We start from the raw sequence: 20,678 nt of genomic DNA on the forward strand, positions 1-20,678 counted from the left end.
GCCTAAATGTTTTAACAGATGGCACTTCCTAAAATGCATCTTCTAAAACGCACTATTAACAAAACTGCGCCTTTCAAGAATGGGGTTAAAGTGGACACCTGTTGCCTATTAACTACATCCGTTGCCTATACTATGGGCTGAACCATTATTCCTGTGACTGCAGCCAATCAATGACCTATAAACTAGTGACATCACCGAGTCATGTGGCTAGTTTCTACTGAATTAACAGGCTGAATATTGCTTCAACGCACACTGCACTGGGCGTGGCTAATAGATCTGTCCACTTTAACGGTTCTAAAAGGTGGATATTGCTATTATGCCTGATTTTTCTTTTCCCTGTGAGTATTCTCCTTGTCCATCACATATCCAGAATCAGAGCTTTGCTACAGTAATTGTCATTTTAAACCATAAAAATTTTCAGTGTCACTCATAAAGGTGAATCATACCATTATTTACACCAAAAGGCCTCATTTAAGCTGAAATTGCTTTTTATGCACTTCTTTATTTCTCTCTATAACACATTAGCGCCAACAAGCCACTCATGTTGATACTGCATTAAACATGACCATTCGATTAGCTACAGAATCTAGTGTTACCAAGACCCAAGGTAACACAATCTGTGTTCTTGTTTGGAAAGAGACAAAAAGATGATAAATCTACTGTAAATTATATTGCTATGACTGTATAGCCATAACATCGCAAACGTATTGGAGGGAAATTAGCCCTCATATTTATTAGATACATTGTTAAAATGCTATTACAAGGAAAGACTTTCCTGCTTCTATATATATTAAATACGTAAGTCCCAAAATGTTCATTCAAACTTCATTAAAGATTATTGACTAGGAGGAAAAATCTCTAAGGGAGGAATGTATCAGAACAAGTGCAGCTGTTGCACATTGCAACCAATCGGCTCCTAGCTATCACTTAACATGTACATTCTATACAATGCTATAAGCTGATTGGTTGCTATGGGTAACTTCTCCACCTGTCCTCTCTAGGAGGCCTGATACCTCTCCCCCGAAGTTCCAGTGCCCCAGCCAACGGTCATTTGGATGCAAATTCAGGTACGTTCCCCTTTATATGCTCAGCCTGCGGCAGCAGGATCGTCTTGCATGTTAGGAAAAAATAGCGCAGTCCAGGGTAAGCTTAGTGAGGTATTAGTGATGGAAGCCAATACAGCTAGCTGAACTGATTCATTGTCTTACACACTGAACGGCGGTAGAGAGCCTTCATTTGGTCTTTGTCCTTCGGTCTGTTCCTCATAAAGGGCAGTCTTTTCAGGGCTTATGTCACAGCATGGGAAGAAAGAAAAAAATAAAGAAAAAAAAACAAGAAATTGGAGGGGAAAAAAGAGAAATGAAAGAGGGGAAAAAGGAGAAGAACACATGGAAGTTAAATGTTGAAACGAGAGACAGAAAATGAGTCTGAATCTCAGGTAAACATGCGCCACAAAACGAGACAGACTGACACCAGTGCATGATGGGTATGACACGTGACACAGACTCCTGGTAATATGCAAATGCCTGGGGTACTGCAGAAATGTTTCAAGGAATAAAACATTTGCCCCCCCAAATCTTATAGCATCTGAATTATTCTATCTTAAAAAGGGAGAGATAGTAAGATGACACACTGGGGCTGATGTATCACGCAGTGACAAGAATGGAGAAGTGGACCAGTGGAGAAGTTGTCCATAGCAACCAATAAGAACCTAGACACACATCATGTCCATTACACACAGGCCAGCTCCAGGGGTAGCCGCGTCCTGTGCAACCTGGGTAGCAGATGCCCTCTAGTCGCGTGCGACTGAAAATGGGGACATGGCCTAATTACCATAGGCCATGCCCTCTAAATGTTATTTGGGGGCATGCCCGCTTAGCATGCCTCCCGTGCAACGTCAGGCTGGGGGCGAGACCAGCACTCAGTAACTAGCTGGGCTTCCTCCAACACTCTCCCTGCACAGAATGGATGCGGTGTGCATGCGCGCAGCATCCATTCAGCTACTCCGGGGACCGGCACCGCCGCACAGCTGTGGCGATGGGGGTGCCCAACCTCCCGACCGGACCACCCGCGAGACACTTCGGCCCACGGGTGGAACAGCGGGACAGCACTGAAATCGGGATGTTGGGAAGGGAGTGCCCTCTATGGGGTGGCGCACCTGTTCGACCACACTGGTCGAACATGCCTCGATGCGGCCTTGATTACACAATCAGAAACTACCTATCATTTTAAAAAAGGTACTTGATAAATGCTTACTTAAAGCTGATTGGTTGCTATGGGCAACTTTTCCACTGTTCCACTTCTCCGCTGTTATCACTGCTTGATACATCAAGTCCACTGTCACTGAAAGGCAAGTCATCTATATATCAGATGTGGACTACTGCTATAATTTACAAGTATTCATGATAAGGCCTATACCTCACTTGCCCTCTTAGGCATTTGCCACGCAACCTCTACATACATGCTGCTTGTAGTTGGTAACAATAAGCTCTGCACATTTGCTTTACAGTACAAAAATATAATATACATTTTGAAACCAGTTGATACTACAAAGTAGAGTGTGTGATCTGTTACACTGTGCAAACGATTCCTAAATGTAGCAATTAAGGAGCCTAGCTCCACCTCTCCCAGCCCCTTATTACCTCTTTCAGCCCTCTGCTTAACTTCATCATTCCCAGCTTTACCTCTTTCAGCCATTCTCCCAGTCAGCGCCAACTCTCCAAGTCCGTTGTTTAGTTCCACCTTATTCCCTCTTATCCAGCACGGCCATTGTCCTGCCCTCTTTGTCTGGCACAGTGTCTGCCCTGCACATGGACATATGCACCTCACCACATCTGCCCTCACTTCTCCGTCCTGCCTCATCTCTGACCTGACCTCCATTTCTAGCCCCACCTCTGCTCTGACCTCTATTTCTGGCCCCTCTGTCCGGCCAGGCCTTTGACCCTCCCTTTTTGCCTAGCCCCACCTCTGATGCTCCTCTGTTTGTCCGGCCCCACCTCTGATGCTCCTCTGTTTGTCCGGCCCCACCTCTGATGCTCCTCTGTTTGTCCGGCCCCACCAGAGCCTTGCCCTCTCTGTCCAAACCTTACCTTCTCCGCCTGGCCCCTCCTATGATCAGGCCTATATCGGCTAGTCCTCTCTGACCAGCCCCATCTTTGCCATTCCCTCCAGCACTATTTCTGCCTTGATATATAAATGAAATCTCTGAAAAAAATAAAATACCTAATATCATTTGGGCCTAATATTTGTCAGGGATTAGTTTAGGTCAGTGTTGGCTAACCTTGACACTCCAGCTGTTATGGAACTACATAACCCAGCATGCACTGCTACAGTTTTGCTATTAGGGCATGCTAAAACTGTGGCAGGGCATGCTGGGATATATAGTTCCACAACAGCTGGAGTGTCAAGGTTAGCCAACACTGGTTTAGGTGAATCATAAAATTATTTTTTCATTTTATATCACTGACAATTCAGGTAGACATTTCTGCGGATGTCACAGGTAGATTTAGAAAGACTGCGTCTCTCATTTTATGTACAAATTAGGATTAGGACCTGAATCTTAACTTTATGCACTCTACATGTCTCTATAGCCTACTTACGCCTAAAAAACTCTTAAGCCTACATTATGCAATGCCTATTGCATACTTTACTAGGAAATATATTCTACATGCACCTGAGCCAATATTTTTTTTGCCTCATTGGGGCCAGTTCAATTGAGGGGGATTACAGAGATCTAGTGCGCACATCTGCTGCACTTATTGTAACCCGAGATTGTGTATTTTAATATGCACCCCTGCGGGGCTGCAAACAAGAATATGCGTTATTAGGGTGGATTGGGCCGACACGATGTGCCATTGCTGGCATTCCAACCACAACAGTTGTTCACACCGACAATTGCAGATGCACCTATAGTGCCACCAGGGGGAAACAGGTTTCCAGGATCTCAAATTTGTCATTTCCTCATTTTCCAAAAAAGAATAATGCAATATGCCATTTAGCACGCCCCAGGTAATTACATGGAGTGATATAAGCACATGCTTTATACTGAAGTGTTGACTGGCATCTAAAGCCATGTACAGTAAAGTGTGTGTAGCCCTTGTATGACACAAAGCTGTAACAACCAACAGATGAACAGTGAAACAGGATATGCACAGTCAGATGTGTGATGTGAGGACACTACGGATTTGAAAATGGAAAACAGATGGACTTCAGACTGATCACACACAAACGGAAGGAACCCGTGCAGGAGGGGACAGATGCAAAATCTGGAGCTTCTGGGGTAATCCAAAAAGATTTAAAGGAGCGAACAGAGTATTGAAAGTTTTGCATATAGGTCATAATAACTTTTCACCTATTAATTATATGGAGAAACACTATACTGCTTTTCCTTTAATGTATTCATCTTAACTTGGTAACTGATTCTGATATTTCCATCTCCCCAATTTGTTTATTTTCTCTTTATAGGGAGTTAATTAGTAAAGTTACTATTTAAAGCCCCCTTGCTATTTTGGTGCATTACAGTATTTCAATGAGCGATTACTGTGATTCTCCAGTCTTCCCTTTGCAAACAAAAAAACAATCATCTCCATTTAATGACATCATCTTAAAAGATCAATTGTTAATTAGTCTCATTCTTTGAAAAAAAGGAAAGCAAGAACAATTATTAAAAAATAAAAATGTAAAGAATGAACGATGTGCATTGCTTTATAAAATGCTCTGGATGCCTACGGCAAGGGGAGGAAGCCATTTTTATGAATGGAGACACTTCGTAAGGATACAACCTTTTACTATGAACCAGTAACATCACTGAGAATGTAAAGTGTCTCAGTGGTGTCAATGGTATCCAGTGAATTGATGAACTGCATTCACAAAATGGTAACGGCACAGAGTTGTGTCCACTATCGGCCGAGACTGTACTTTTATCTATATAGACAGTGTATGGTAACTACAGCACTTTGCCACTATAAACAGTTACATCCTAAGACACGAACATTCACAGACAGATTAACTTTGTGAATGGAGTTTTTTTTGTGTATTTCTTGTATATCTCTATTATTTTTGCAGATGTCTTAGTGACCATTTGTGAATTCGCTAATACTTTCTTATAGATGTGGAACCACTTCTTCACCTGTTAGAAGATCTAGAGTACAGCAGCATAGTCAATAATCGTACTGTGATAAACAGATGATTTAATTAGACAACAGAGCCACGGGATTAAAGGGTACACAGCTGTAATGTGCTGAGCGTAGGCAGCCATTTTGTGACATCTCTTGGCTATGAGGGATATAGGTGTGTCATGTCAAAGTATCGGCATTAATGCCTATTGAATTCACAGGATGTATACGAATGTACACTGGTTTAACTACAAAATGTCTGCCTCAACTGTACATATTACAGATGATAAATAATATATGAGTTACTTTATAGCTAACAACCAGAGATGGATTATCATTTAAGCAACTTAGGCTGCTACAAAATGGCCAGAGGGCCCTTAGGGGCCTGATTTATTGTAACCCATTTTATTTTTTATTTTTTTAAGGATGGGGGTATGGGGTCCAAACCAGTATATTGTCTAGGGCTCCATGGGATCTCAATCAGGCTTTGGTAACAACCGCTTTTGACATTTGCACAGACATATTTAAAGCACAGAAAAGTACATGGATAGTAGCTCACTCATATTTGCAGGACAGCATTCCCTGACATGGATACTAGCTAATTTACAACATCGCAAGGATCTTACGAAAGAATACTTAATGACTTTCCCAAAAGGGAAGGTCCAATTGGCAAGTGCAGGGAAAGTTGCAACGCGTTTCGCGTCATCGGAGCCCTGCCCTCAGCGGCACACTGTGGGGGGGAGGGGAAGTAGGATCGTTATAAAGTAATTTAACTCCACTTGCAGGTAGGATATGCAACGGGTGCCCTGCCTTTCCAGGGAGAACGCTCAAATATTCTCCTTGGACATTTCGGGAGTGTACACATCAAAGTACGAAAGTCACTTTCCAAACACACAATTCACACCGTAAACTATAGAAGATCAACTAAAATACATATAGGACATATGAGAATGATGATGTCCATTGAAAACAAATCAAGAAGACTTTACCGGAAAGAAAGATTCAGTGAAACATTTAACAAATGTCTGCCCAGACAAAGAAATCCACAACATCAATACAGCTGATAATTATTATCATTAAACCAACACTTACCTAATAATATGTCAAGATGTATAAACAGGATTGTTTAGTGCACCTGCCCCCTACACACAGTGAATAAAGCCTATTTTTGGGTTCAGCTTATATTCATAAGACAGAATAGTACAATATCTGAGCCCAATAGAAAGGGCTGACTCCAGTATATGTATACAGCAAATAAATCTGAATACTGCTAAAAACAAAGGCTAAGGCTACGCACAGATTGGCGTTAAAGTTGTGCATTTAAGATAATGTTTTTAATTAAAGTTAGGTGGACTTACCGTAGATATTACCAGGAGGGGGATCCTCCGGGTCCCTCCCCGGTAACGGCCACTTGCGCACGCGTGGTCCAATGACCGTGCATTTGCAGTACGCAGCAGAAAGTAAAGTGATCTCTGATGCGATCAGTTTACTTTATACATCGCAGGGATGGGCCCCTATCAGAGCAGCCGTCCCTGGACGCGTTTCTCATTGCATCCCTGCGGTACAGAATTTCTAGGACCCAATAATGAATAAATGGGCCCCTAAGTTTGTACTTGAAATACTGCAAACAGAACCATGTCAGTATTGCAGAATAAAATATATAACTTTTCTAGAACATGTTGTCTTGTTGCCAGTGAATCAAACTCTTATTACCAATCAAGTTTATAAATCTGTTTCCAATTATGTTAAACAGGAAAATGAAATGCTTTTCAAACACTTCAATTCCATTACAAGACTGAGAAATAGGGGTTGATTTACTAAGCCGCCGCTTCTCAGCTTGTTTGCCCTCAAAATTTAAAATGGCACTACTACCGAGAGCAAAGTGTGGCATGGTTTGCACTTAATAGTCAAGCCGCTTTAAATTTGAAAGGTCAGCCACGCAGACAAGCCGCTGATTGGTACATCTAGCCCATAGTAACAATTGGTAACTTACTAAATTGATCATGTAGTAAACCCTACGACACAGTAGCTCTGCAATGTACTCACTGCTACTCTTTTTGGCCCCGAGTGGATGTCCATCTTCAAGGGAATTGGAGCCTACGGATGAGCTATCCTGGCTGTCCTGAGGAGGTAGCTGCAGAAATCCCTCGCTGGACTCCGATCGGGATGGCGTGAGCGACCGCAGACGTTCCCGGTTTACATCCTTCTTTGATTTGATCAGCTTCCTCATCTTTAGGGTTATCCAGTTACCTCTCCTTGAGGGTAGAGAACTGAGCTTATTTACAACATACTAATTTGTACTAGTACTGTAGGTACTCTGTATAGAGTGAGAGATACTTAATGACTAGTACCAAGGAAGATGTCAGTGTATCTCGGGTCTACTGCAGGAATGCAAAAAGCAGTTTATTTTTCAATGCCATGAACTACTGTAATATAAACACATTCAGAAGACTGATTGCCATTTTACTCACTGAGCAGTAAAATAGCAATTTTGCCCAAGCAAGCAATCATTTGCAATGTACCTTCTTGGAGGAGACGGTTCATAGAATTTGTACTGATCCATGATCTTCTCTTCCAGTTTTTCTTTCTGTCGCCTGAGCTCATTTAATTTATCTCTGCAAAGTATGTAAAATATGTGAAGTTTAATAACCAATATCAGAATTAGTTAATGGATGGCACGATGGCAAAGGGGTAAGCAGTGTAAAGCTGGGGCCATGGGTTCTACTCAGACCAAGCCACTGTGTGGAGTTTGTTTGTTCTCTTTGTATTTGTGTGGGTATCCCCTTCATAATCCAAAAGCATACTGGTGGGTGGTTGTTCGTGTGTGCAAGAGAACTATTCTGTAAGCTCCGCTAGAGCAAGGCATAATGGGAATAGTAAAGATAGTTCTCTGTAAAGCACTGTATAATAGGATGGTACTATATGCACAAAGGTTAATAATCAGTATTAATTTTTGGAATTCTCTATTTTAATTGTGATTATTATTTAGGAATATGACAAGTGTGGCTCGTCTACCCACAAAAATTACCCAAAAATCAAAGCCATCTGATTTATACTATGAATAAACCCAGGAAGGAATAAGTGTCTGATAATTCTTTTTTTTTTTTTTTTTTTTATAATATGAACAAAACTGATAGGGGCTGTAAAATCACACTGATCATAGCCAGGGCGCCTTGTCTTATCGGTCCACATCTGTGTCCGGTTTTGATGTGAACGTTAACGGATCAATCTGTAGCCAATAAGGTCATCAAAAAGGCAGCCACAGAGTACTTAATTACAGGTGTATAAGACCTTGTGGAAGACAGCGACCCATCCACTTGTAAGGTTACATTAGTGAGGAGGGCAGGGCTGTCTGTAAAAGGGGTTCTATCATGGTGTAAAAAGGGGGAGGTTAGTGGTAAGTAGGACGCAACAGGCAGCTTCTAAACAGAACAAGTGGTGAAGTTGCCCATAGCAGGCAATCCGCTTGTAGCTATCAAGTATAGTCTATAAAATGATAGCTACAATCTGATTGGTTGCTGTGGACAACTTCTCCATAAGTCCTCTTTAGAAGGGTTGATAAGGAGCAAAGTCCCCAACAGCACAGATTAGTGATAGGAGGCTCCCGTCAAACTGATGACGGAAGATTATGGTTTGAAAAAAATTCCTCGGTATGAACCATCCCACTTTTTATACTTACATGTACTGTCTCTGTTCAACATGGAAAAGGTCTTTGCTTTCCATATTTTGCTCCAACAATGTTCTGTTTTGTAACATTAATGTCTGTATTTGGTCTAATAAGTGTCTGTTCTCCTCCTCTAAGTTTCCTTTTAGCTGACTTAAAAGCTGTGGACAAAATGAAATCAAACCTTTAACATATGGTAAAGCACAAATGTCAGCAAAGAGCAGGTCGAGCCAGTCTACTGTACAATGAAGTCCAATCATGAAACTTACAAATAAAAAATTAAAAAACATTCCGTTAGATAAAAGTTTATTATCTTCAACAAATTTCCATAACCTCTGCATTCCTCCTTCCCGAAACAGAATATTGAGCTAGAAGCGGCTTAGGGACCGGATGCCCTGACATGGTCGTATTCCGCCACTTTGCTTGAGAGCAGATTCACTGTTCACTTTGGCCATCAGATCATTTTGTTGGTCCCTTGGGCTAGATCAATTCACTGCGGCTGCTCGTACTGTTTTCTGAATCCACTCGCAGGCAAACAGTGGTCAATGCAGAACAACATATTACATCACTGTAATCTTCCTGCTTTCATTAGGACCATGATTTATCATGGCAGTCCTTTTGAGGACACAAGCTCCAATATTTCACAAACTACCGCGATATTGGCTAAAGATTCACATTATGGGGATGATTCTATACTGGAGTAAAGCAAAAAATAAAAATGTAACTTTGCACCTTTGGCAAAACCATGTTGCACTGCAGGTGGTTGTCGATGTAATATGAGCAGAGAGATTTAGATTTGACAGGGGTGTGTCGAAATTCAAATGTAATTTGTAGCATAACAATAGAGCTGCCCAGCAATTGGGAGCTACATGCAAAAGCAGCCAACATTTACCCTACATGTAAAATATTTGCACCCCCTTGCATTGCAACATAGTATGTTCCAGGTACAAAGACATTATACTTGTTTTTTTGACATTTTCTCCCAACTTAGAATCAGCCTCTACGAAGCAACGTTAATCTATGCAGAACTTGGTCAGCAGTGTATTACGCCAGTGGTATCACTCAAGCAATCTGTGGGCCCTCATTTCACCAGCAAATAAAACACACTGGTCAGAAGTTATATAGAAGTTTCTGTGTTGGCATATAATATTCAGTGAGGAGCAGTAAAATCTTGTCATACAGACGTGTCCTCATACGCCGAGCGTCTTTAGACCATACTGCGCAAGATGCCCTGCGCAACTGAGACCATCTGAGTTGAGTAACAGACTGTGGGGTCTATTTACTAAGCAGTGTTAGGAGACAGAGTGAAAAGTGATAAGAAAGTGATAAGGTGCCAGCCAATCAGCTCCCAACTGCCATCTCACAGGCTGTGTTTGAAAAATGACAGTTGGGAGCTGATTGGCTGGCACCTTATCACTTCCTTATCACTTTTCACTCTGTCTCCTAAAACTGCTTAGTAAATAGACCCCTGTATTTTTCTTTACATTTTGCATCTTGGTCACCACGCAGATACAGTGAATAGCCGCTCAGTGTACTAGAGACTACAGGGTGTGACTTTCACCGCACAGGAATCGGTTCTACGCATGTAGAAAGATGAAGCACTATGGAACGTGAGTAAAAGCCTCGGCTACTCACATTGGAGCCCTTTTTTATACAGATTCAGACTCAGTCGCACACAGGTGTACAAATGTCGCACACCCCAGTGGTCAGCAATGCAGCTAGCAATGCAGTTTTGTTGCTTCCAGTTGCTTTATGCAAATAAAACGTATAATTTAAGCTAAAAAGATGTTCAAATTACTGGTTAATATTTCAATATACCATTAAAATGACACTTAATACACCTATACAGGTGCTATATATAGCACAGTCCCTAGGTATAGGGCCGCATTCAATTTGGAGCGAAAAGTCAGTTTCCGCGTGTTTTTGGGCGATGACGTCATTTTCGCCTGTTTTTGTTTTACCCTGTATTCAATTTGAAAGACATTGTCAATGCAATGTAATAGGCGAAAAAGTTTCGCCTATGAACAGCAGGCGGAAAAAAGTGCAGAATTGGGGTTTTGTGGTGCAATGTTGCGGGAACCCCCCTGCAGCCTTCAGACAGTCCCCCCAAAAAAATGTAAAAAATACTTAAGAACACCCCCAAAAAAATCACAAATTTTGGGGGCTAAAAAAAATAATGTTGGGGGACAAAGTTAAAAACTAGCGAACTTGACTCTGGGGGGGGGTCCCCATGTATGCCCCAGGTGTTTTTTTGATTGCAGGTGTTTGCGGCAGGTGGATTTTTCACGATTTTTTCAACTTCACTTTAGCAACTTTTAAATATACTGACCCCCATTTTCAAGTATCCCAAATTTGCTGGGATAAGTTATTTTCATGAAAAAAACCTCCTAAATACTATTATACACCACGTATACAAAAACGCTATTTAGCAGCTATTGAGCTTGTTTAAAAACACCAAATTCATTCAGCAAGCCAAATCGGGGGGTACCATAGCTCACCCCCATGTCAGAGCATCTTTTGGGGGGGTGTCAGGCTGATTTCCCCAAATCTGACAGTACTGTCCACCTGTTCAAGTTTCGCCGGGTCCCGTTTTCGCATACTTTCAAATTGAATACGGGAATATGTGGGCACGCGCACGATACTTTTCCGCCTGCAAAACAGGCGAAGTAGGCGAAAAGTCCGGGCCGCAAAAAAGTATCCACTCAAATTGAATACGGCTCATAGCCTAAGTCATGGTGGTTTACTATATCTAGGGAATGCACTATATATAGCACCTATATAGGGTATTAAGTGTAATTTTTACTGGTATATTGTATATTAATATATTTACCAGTAAAAGTGTAATTATTTTATATCTGAAGCGCCTTAGCAGATATAATTTTCTCCTGGTAATTGGTTAAAGTTTGCGCTGTCAGCTGCAATATTGCAGCATGTTTGACCAATAAGGAGCAAGAGGGAATGGCATCTCCAAAAGCTCTATTATATCCATAAACAAGAATCTGAAAAGTGAAGAATCTATGAACTGACATCTCTATTTTATGGTTATAGAAAGTGCCTGTAGAACAGTGATGTGCAACCAGGCAGGTGTATATGAGCTACGATGGAAGCGCTTGTTTGTCAGTCCCTCCTGTAGATTCGGCAGATACTCAGAAAGACCTACAGTAGCAGAGACAGAGGAACTCACCTCGCACTGGTTATTGAGCTTTGTGGACGTGATATCTAACTGTTGATATTGCTCTTTTAGTTTGGAGAATTCGGCCTCTAATCGCGTCTGCTCCAGTTTTCCGCTATTCAGCGAGCTCTTCATATTTTTATGGTCGCTTTGCAGACTCTCATTCTCCCGCAGCAATTGCCGGTACGTGTGGTTCAGTCTAAAGGGGTTAGAGATGACATAATAAGGCAATATGTGTGATTCATTACAGGCTGGCGGAGCTCACATGCCAACAACTATTTCCAAGTCCAAAATTGATTGGTGCCAATTCAACACAAACCAGCAGACAAATCCTGCCGTGTTCATCCTTCAAGTGTCTATGCTGGAGTCCGAAGCATTAATATTATTAAACAAAATATAGGCTGGAAGAGCTTACAGATATATAGGCTGATTGTGAGTCTGATAAATCTTTGCACGGACACAAATAGAAAGTTTTAGAGTATAACGCATGCGCAAAAGCGAATTAAGACATTTCTGCATATCACTGTCTGATTCTGAGTGGGTTGGAAATTGGCGGTGATGTGAACTATTCTATCGGAATCGGTATGTAATGCCGTCGGATGTATTGCTGGCGGACTAAATATCGACGTTGGCAGCCCGGACTGTCAGGATCCCTACTGGGACTGGCAAGTACCTTAACCCTCCCCTCTCCCCCCCAACCCCCCCTTAGTGGTGCCTAACCCTAACCTCCTCCTGGTTGTGCCTAACCCTAACCTCCCCCTGGTGATGCCTAACCCTAACCCCCCGTTCCCGCACCCTAAACCTAACCCTAACCTCCCCCCAGTGGTGCCTAACCCTAAACCCCCCCCTTCCCCTAGCCTAACCCTCTCTGGGGGGGTGCCTAACCCTAAGTTCCCCCAGGGGGTGGGCGTCGGAATTTCGGCGTCTGGCTAAAGATAGGCATCGGTACTTAGACACCTATCTTTAGTACAGAGTCAGGCTTCCAGTGTCGGGATTCCGACGTCCGGCATTCCGGATGCTGGTAAATAAACTGCATCCCGTTCTATTTTGTGGGAGTGTCATGGGAGTGTCGTGAGAGCGTAGCCTGTGTTTCGTGTGTACAGAGTAGGAAAGCCTGTTTCAAACAGATCTCATGCACCTAGCATAGAGCAGGTGCTGGTGGCGCTATACGAACAATGACGTTTGTGGCCGTGGACGCAAAACAGAGGGCAGGGCAGCTTCCCCCTTGAAGCTGTCCAGAACCTTCCAATAGCATAAGGTAGTAAGTCAGGCTTCCGTGTCATCATCCAAACGCAATCACGTTGCATCTGACTCAGTAATTTTACCTTTGAAGTGACCTTGCAGCTATAGAATGCTGAGGCCTCTATCTAGCGGGTTGAAGCAGTGTTCAATTGCTCAGCGAGACAGCGGCCTATCAGTAACTACTTCTTTACAGTGTCCTTCTAATAGAGTAAACACATCAACAAATAAAAAGCCTGAGTAATCCCATCAGCTCTCATCCAAGAAATATTTGTATGTTTAAGAACAGTCTTTTATTTTGTAAAGTGTCTGAATTACGCCTGCAAGCATTCCAGCTTCTCCGGGTGTTTCCAATTGTCCACAGGCATAAATGAAAGGGTCAATGGGTTATATGTTTTCCTTTAAGGAGTTCTCCTTGTATTCTAGCTTTGGCAGGAAATCATAAACTCCTTAATGGTAGTGTGGGAAGTGCGCTGTTAGTTACACTGAAATGTGGCTCAGCTTACAACTGGGTTCCTGGCAATTACATGTTTATTAAGGATGATCACCCTCTACAGATTTTCCTCTTATTTCCAAAAACATTATAGTTCACATAAGATTTCCCCAATGGTGATCCTAAGATATGTGTAATATTTTACCTGTAGTGTTTAGCATGACTTTTGCAACAATGTTGGTCAGTAAGGGGTCTATGTACGAATATTCGCGGTACTGCCGCGATTATTATCGGTCCAACTTGCGGGGTGTATTTTAATTGTTAATGAAATTATACCCAGTATGTACCAAGGGAAACTCGCAGGGACAGTGGTTGCGGTAAACGCTGTCCCTGCGAGTTATATGTATCCCCCCGCAAATTGTGGAAGTCTTTAGTGAAAGACTTCTCCGTGGGAAGCGGACACTGCACATGCGCACAGCGACAGCTCCAGGGGCCGGCCAGGGGCTGCGAGAGAGAGAGAGAGAGAGAGAGAGAGATTGAAAGATCTCTCTCCTGCCCCTGAAGCCCCCCCAATAGGCTTACAGCAGTTTACACCATCTGAAGATGGTGTAAACTAACGTGGCTAAACGCCGAAAAGCATCGCTTTTTGGAGTTTAGTACATAAGGGTAAGATCGCCGTGCCCATTGATAATAATGAGGACTGCGATCTGCAGCGCTAATTAGCACTTTGCTAGAGATCTTTGTGCAATCTCCTGCATTGTGCTATTAGTACATAAGTACGCTACATAAAATTATGCAGAAACTGCAGTTGCTGCATAATTTTATGTAAAACACTGCATGATACTAAATGATTTGATTAGGACTATATCATGTATATTATGTATAGAAGATCCTGTCTCATGTATTTAATCAAACTTCCCTCTTTCACACCCATCCACAGAACCTTCATTCTCTTTGTTATAGCTTTTATACAATTACAGAATATATATATTTTACGGTTACCTTTCCAAAAACTAAACACAAGACCATAATTCAGATAAATGACCTTGCAGGGCCCCTTATACATTCTATATGTGATACAGGCCTGGATAAATAAGATGGCCGGTACTAATTAAGCTGGCAATTTAATGTCATTATTTTCTACAGCCTACTGTAGCGTGAACCATTAAGACACCGAATACTTTGATTTAATTAGTCCCAGAATCAAATAATCTAGCCATCTCATGAAGGGTACATGCTTAGAATCTATTTGCTCTGTCTTCTCTACAATATGAGAGTCACATGTTTAGCCATGCTGATTTGGTACAGAGGGTCTCATTCAGACCCGCTCACGAGCGCTGCACGCTCGCAAGCGGGTTGATATTACCCAAATGTGGAGGCGCCTCCGTCGTGTGCATGCTCGAAACCGGAATAACGACGTCGTTATGGGACTCGCACCAAAGGGGGCGTGCTGTCGATGGTGATTGACAGCACGCCCCCTTTGGTGGGCGTGCCAGGGGCGTGGCTGCCCAGACGGAGGCGTTCCCATGGGAACGCCTACCGTCTGGGTCCGGCCCCACTGACATCACTAGTGATGTCAGTGGGAGTGATTTTGGCTCTGATAGAGCCAAAATCACTCCAGGGCTTGCGGCAGATGAGACCCTACCGCAAGGGTCTCGTCGCAAGCCCGATGGTCACGATGGTCTTGACCATCGCGACCATCATCATGGACGCTCGCATAAGCTGTGGGTGTTAACCCACAGCTATGCGAGCATCCAAGAGGCCGCCTCACGAAAAAAAAAAAAAAAAACACGCCCTGATTCAGAACGGGCGCTCGTTCAGAGCGTCCGGCTCTGAATCAGGCCCAGTATATGATAAGGAAAGCAAATTCCCTATTCCCCAACAGAAGATTGTGAACGGGAATGCGCATCTTAAATAATGTGGGCATGTGATAAATAATCAGTACTACTTCCAATAGAGTTACTCACATTTTGGCTCGGCTGTCTCTTTTCTCTCGGTTAGATTTCTGGGTTGCTATATAGAAGTGTAAACAGGGAATGTCTGACCGAATGCCCCCGTCTCTCTCTCTCTCAGTGTGACTGAATGACCTGTGTATCTCTTTTCAAGCAGTTACCCAATAAAATGTAATATAGTAAATATACATATATATACAGTCAGGCGCATAAATATTGGGACATTGACAGAATCTTCATATTTTGGCCTCTATTCACCACCACAATGGCTTTGAAATTAAACAAACAAGATGTGCTTTAACTGCAGACTTTCAGATTTATTTTGAGGCTAATTACATCCATATCAGGTGAACAGTGTAGGAATTACAACGGTTTCTATATGTGCCTCCCACTTTTAAGGGGACAAAAGTAATGGGACAAACTAAACAATCCTAAATCTAACTTTCACTTTTTAATACTTTGTTGCAAATCCTTTGCAGGCAATTACAGCCTGAAGTCTGGAACGCGTAGACATCACCAGACGCTGGGTTTCATCCCTGGTGATGCTCTGCCAGGCCTCTACTGCAAATGTCTTCAGTTCCTGCTTGTTCTTGGGGCATTTTCCCTTCAGTTTTGTGTTCATCAAGTGAAAAGCATGCTCAATCGGATTCAGGTCAGGGGATTGACTTGGCCATTGCATAACATTCCACTTTTTAGCCTTAAAAAACTCTTTGGTTGCTTTTGCAGTATGCTTCGGGTTATTGTCCATCTGCACTGTGAAGCGCCGTCCAATGAGTTCTGAAGCATTTGACTGAATATGAGCATATAATATTGCCCGAAACACTTCAGAATTCATTCTGCTACTTTTATCAGCTGTCACATCATTAATAAATACAAGGGAACCAGTTACATTGGCAGCCATACATGCCCACACCATGCTTCACTGATGAGGTGGTATGTTTTGGATCATGAGCAGTTCCTTTCCTTCTCCATACTCTTCTCTTCCCATCACTCTGGTACAAGTTGATCTTTGTCTCATCTGTCCATAGGATGTTGTTCCAGAACTGTAATGGCTTTTTTAGATGTTGTTTGGCAAACTCTAATCTGGTCTTCCTGTTTTTGAGGCTCACCAAAGCTTTACATCTTGTGGTGAACCCTCCATATTCACTCTTGTGAAGTCTTCTCTTAATTGTTGACTTTGACACATATACACCTACCTCCTGGACAGTGTTCTTGATTTGGCCAACTGTTGTGAAGGGGTTTTTCTTCACCAGGGAATAATTCTTCTGTCATCCACCACAGTTGTTTTCCGTGGTCTTCCGGGTCTTTTGGTGTTTCTGAGCTCTCTGATGCATTCTTTCTTTTTAAGAATGTTCCAAACAGTTGATTTGGCCACACCTAATGTTTTTGCTATCTCTCTGATGGGTTTGTTTTGATTTTTCAGCCTAATGATGGCTTGCTTCACTGATAGTGACAGCTCTTTGGATCTCATATTGAGAGTCGACAGCAACTGATTCCAAATGCAAATGTCACACCTAGAATCAACTCCAGACCTTTTACCTGCTTAATTGATAATTAAATAATGAGGAAATAGCCCACACCTGTCCATGAAATAGCTTTTGAATTGATAGTCCCATTACTTTTGGCCCCTTAAAAAGTGGGAGGCACATATAGAAACCGTTGTAATTCCTACACCGTTCACCTGATTTGGATGTAATTAGCCTCAAATTAAATCTGAAAGTCTGCAGTTAAAGCACATCTTGTTTGTTTCATTTCAAGGCCATTGTGGTGGTGAATAGAGGCCAAAATATTAAAATTCTGTCAATGTCCCAATATTTATGCACCTGACTGTGTGTGTGTGTGTGTGTGTGTGTGTGTGTGTGTGTGTGTGTGTGTGTGTATATATATATATATATATTTTAATGGAGCCAAGATGCTAATTTATTTATATGGCACCAGTATACTCTGCAGTCTCCATACAGAGACTCTGAATAGGGGATTGACAACTGTACTCGGCTTAATACCATCAATGCTTTTCTTCCGATGGCAGTGTTTATTACCTTTCCATGGCTGCTTTCCTATAGTCACCGCCATTGAGTGGTGTAGAAGCGATAGCCATCCGATGTTCAATTAAGCTGTATTCAGCTGTAAAAGAATCAAACCCGGCTGCAGGTCACTATTGCACATGCGCAAACCATTGCAATGGTTCATCGATCGATTTCCTTTTGATGCGATGGTTAGTTACCAATGCAAGATTTGATAGCTGCAGCCCATCCACCATTTGATGGAGGGCTTCCGATGTCCATACATACCCTAAGTCAAGTGATCCCCCACACTTAGGAGCAGCTTTTCATGTGGGGAAAGTTTTGTAGTCGGACATTCTTTTGGACAGTGGCAGATTTCACACCTTGCGCGCAGGAGGTGAGGTAGAGGTTGGGGCTAACCTGCCTAATTGCTGTCTGCTCGGGTAACTTCAATATCAGAAATAGCCAGCCCCAGTTGTCATGAATAGGTCAGAACCTTAGGCGGTAGTGTAGTGACACTCTCATGATGTCTATGCAGCAGGGACGTGCAGTCAGGGTAGAGGCAGAGCCTCCCCTGTTATACTCCCTCGCCTATCATACTCACTGTAATGCTCGAGTTTTGATATAATAATCTGTGTGCCACCCCAGCCATTGACCTCACCGCACGTCACTGCTATGCAGAGCCGCCTGTTACTGCTGCTGGGTGGCTTATGCTTAACTGCTAGTGAATGCGGATGCAGGGGCAGTAGTGAAGGAGTGGCGTAGGGCGGCCAATAATGTCCCTAGGGATGGCCCAACCCCTAAATCCACCTCTGCTTTTGGGTAAAGATACTCCCATGACTCAGCAACACAAATCTGGTGAAGTTAGTAGTACAGAGAGAAATTGCTAGCATTTCATTGTAAATGAATATGCCAAGGCAATTATAGGGTTACTGGTTTACTAATGTCACAAGATCATAGTAAACCCTAATATTGGTTTATTGTGCAATTTCATTCTCCACCAACAGTTCATTTATTTTATTATGAATAATTTCTCTTCAAACACAGACAAAACTTCCATCGGGAGCTATGATTTTTCTATAGAGCCTTTTATTCCAATACGGAATTTTGTCAATCTGCTGTTTCTGATGTCAGGTTATCGGAAGACCATTTCTACATCACAAGTGTGCATCATCCCCCAGTGGTTCTTTAAATTGAAATTGCAGGTCTTTCACACTATTTTCACTCGTTATTACCCAGGAGAATTATTGAATATTAATGTGCAGTCTCCCATGGAATGAAGTTCTACATGGGGATATCAGGTGGTCATTACAGCAGCCGGCGTTGCCTGGCAACAAGTGGAATCTCGTCCCTTGTGAGGGGTCAGCTGGAAACTGGACTTAAATCAGCCGGATGCACATATTGGAGATGGTAAATTCAATCATATAACGTGTACATTTTATAATAATACATTAATAATGTGTATAACATAATAATATAATGTAGTGGTCAGCTCCATCATTAATCTACTTATGTGGACTCTAATAACTTATTGCTATGTACAGATAAAAAAATTACTTTCAAAGATATTATAGGTTGCAAATCCTATATTTATTTTTTAAACTATGATTAAAAATAAATGTAAAAGTGGCAGAGCTATGTCAGTGTGCTACAGACATATGTTACCTATCTCTCATTATACGGAGATATATGGGTCACCGGGTGTTTTACTGAACATTTGCAGAAAATAAATACCACAAGAACAGTTTAACTGACCTGTGTTTAGTTTACCAAAGTTTGTTAAAGTAAACTAAAGGGGGGTATCCACTTAACGATTTTTATGAATGATTGAACGATAACGATCGTTTGATCGTTCAATCGTTTGCAAAAGTGTCTAAAACGACCAGCGATGCGTGTGCCCGCTGGTCGTTTAGACATCTATCATCTTTCCAACCTGCTGGTCAAACTGACGATATCGTCAGGTTCAGCATGTTTCCAGATGATTGATGACCCTGCACTGAACGTCTCTGCTCGTTCAGTGTAGGCACATCACACGACTGACAAACGACTGAACGATTACAATGTCGTAATTGTGCAGTCGTTTTCAGATCTTGTAGTGGATACCCGCCTTAACAGTAATCGTATTACAGAAGCAGCATGTTGTACTGAGCCACACAGCGTGATCTGGAAGCGCAGTAGACATGCCAATGACCCTGATCCCCCCATTCTATTTCAATGCTAGCAGAAATGGGGGTTAGCATACACAGCACAACTGAATGACACCCTATGTGATTGGCGATGCCAATCAATACCTCAAAACATGCTCTACATAATACAAGCTACCTGAGATGTTGGAGTCACAAAGGAGTATATGGTGCAAAATCATATACCTAAATGAGACTCCAGGTAAAATTTTCGGTGAACGCAACTGCTGTGTAGGTTACAGGTGGTAGTGTGTTGGAGGTGGGCACGATATCTGTATTCATAATCTTCACTTCCTTTCCCAGCATGCATTTCCAGCCTCTGTGTTCACTGAAATGTGAGATTGTGATTTAAGTGGTGACACTACGGGCAGGGGGCTGCCATACTGTATTGCCTGCAATCTAATCAGTAAGTAAACTTTCCTTTGTCATTGCACACTACAGCGTTCATATACTGATAAGGAGAAGGACTAAGGGGCCTATTAAATATTTGCAGAATATCCCCTAACAAACACCCATTTTTGGGAGATACCCACAAATATTAAGTATCACCCCAATGTATGAAGGAGATCCCGTAGCAGATATCTCTGCAGCATGAGCAGGACGCCCCATAGAGGAGTGAAGAGTGATATATTCGGGCTGTATTATTACATTCGGCAGTGTGATGTAGGGCGTCAATATCGTGCCCAGATCGCACTGCAAGTGTGATTACTGATAAATGTCACAAGGTCATAGTGACATAGGGATAACTCCGCGCTCACTTCTTCCTCTCACAGCAATCTCATATGTTAATAACCACCACCAAGACCATACTGCCAACATGGACAGGACGAGGCCACCTGCCACCGCAGCCAGTTGGTGGTAGCATTGGCTGCCAAGTACCTGCTGCGCAGATGAAAAGGTAATCTTGCTGTCTATATT

General features: G+C 42.4%; 1 protein-coding gene across 9 annotated transcripts in view; it reads right to left on the reverse strand.

Moving 5' to 3' along the window:
- The window catches only part of CCDC88A (coiled-coil and HOOK domain protein 88A), a 199,402-nt gene that overhangs the window by 31,395 nt on the left and 147,329 nt on the right, over positions 1-20,678 (reverse strand). For 5 of the 9 annotated variants that reach the window (XM_088478025.1, XM_088478024.1, XM_088478019.1 and 2 more), the window contains exons 22-26: positions 11,963-12,149; positions 8,794-8,939; positions 7,637-7,729; positions 7,161-7,384; positions 1,209-1,286 (exon numbers count right to left, since the gene is read on the reverse strand). In XM_088478025.1, coding sequence (XP_088334151.1) covers positions 1,209-1,286; positions 7,161-7,384; positions 7,637-7,729; positions 8,794-8,939; positions 11,963-12,149 — 728 coding nt within the window. The remainder of the gene's footprint in view (positions 1-1,208; positions 1,287-7,160; positions 7,385-7,636; positions 7,730-8,793; positions 8,940-11,962; positions 12,150-20,678) is intronic. The other 4 variants (XM_088478026.1, XM_088478020.1, XM_088478023.1 and 1 more) reach the window with 3 other exon arrangements.

This window comes from Taudactylus pleione, unplaced genomic scaffold (genome assembly GCF_031769625.1).
Source record: "Taudactylus pleione unplaced genomic scaffold, aTauple2 ptg000206l, whole genome shotgun sequence".
Lineage (NCBI taxonomy): Eukaryota > Metazoa > Chordata > Amphibia > Anura > Myobatrachidae > Taudactylus > Taudactylus pleione.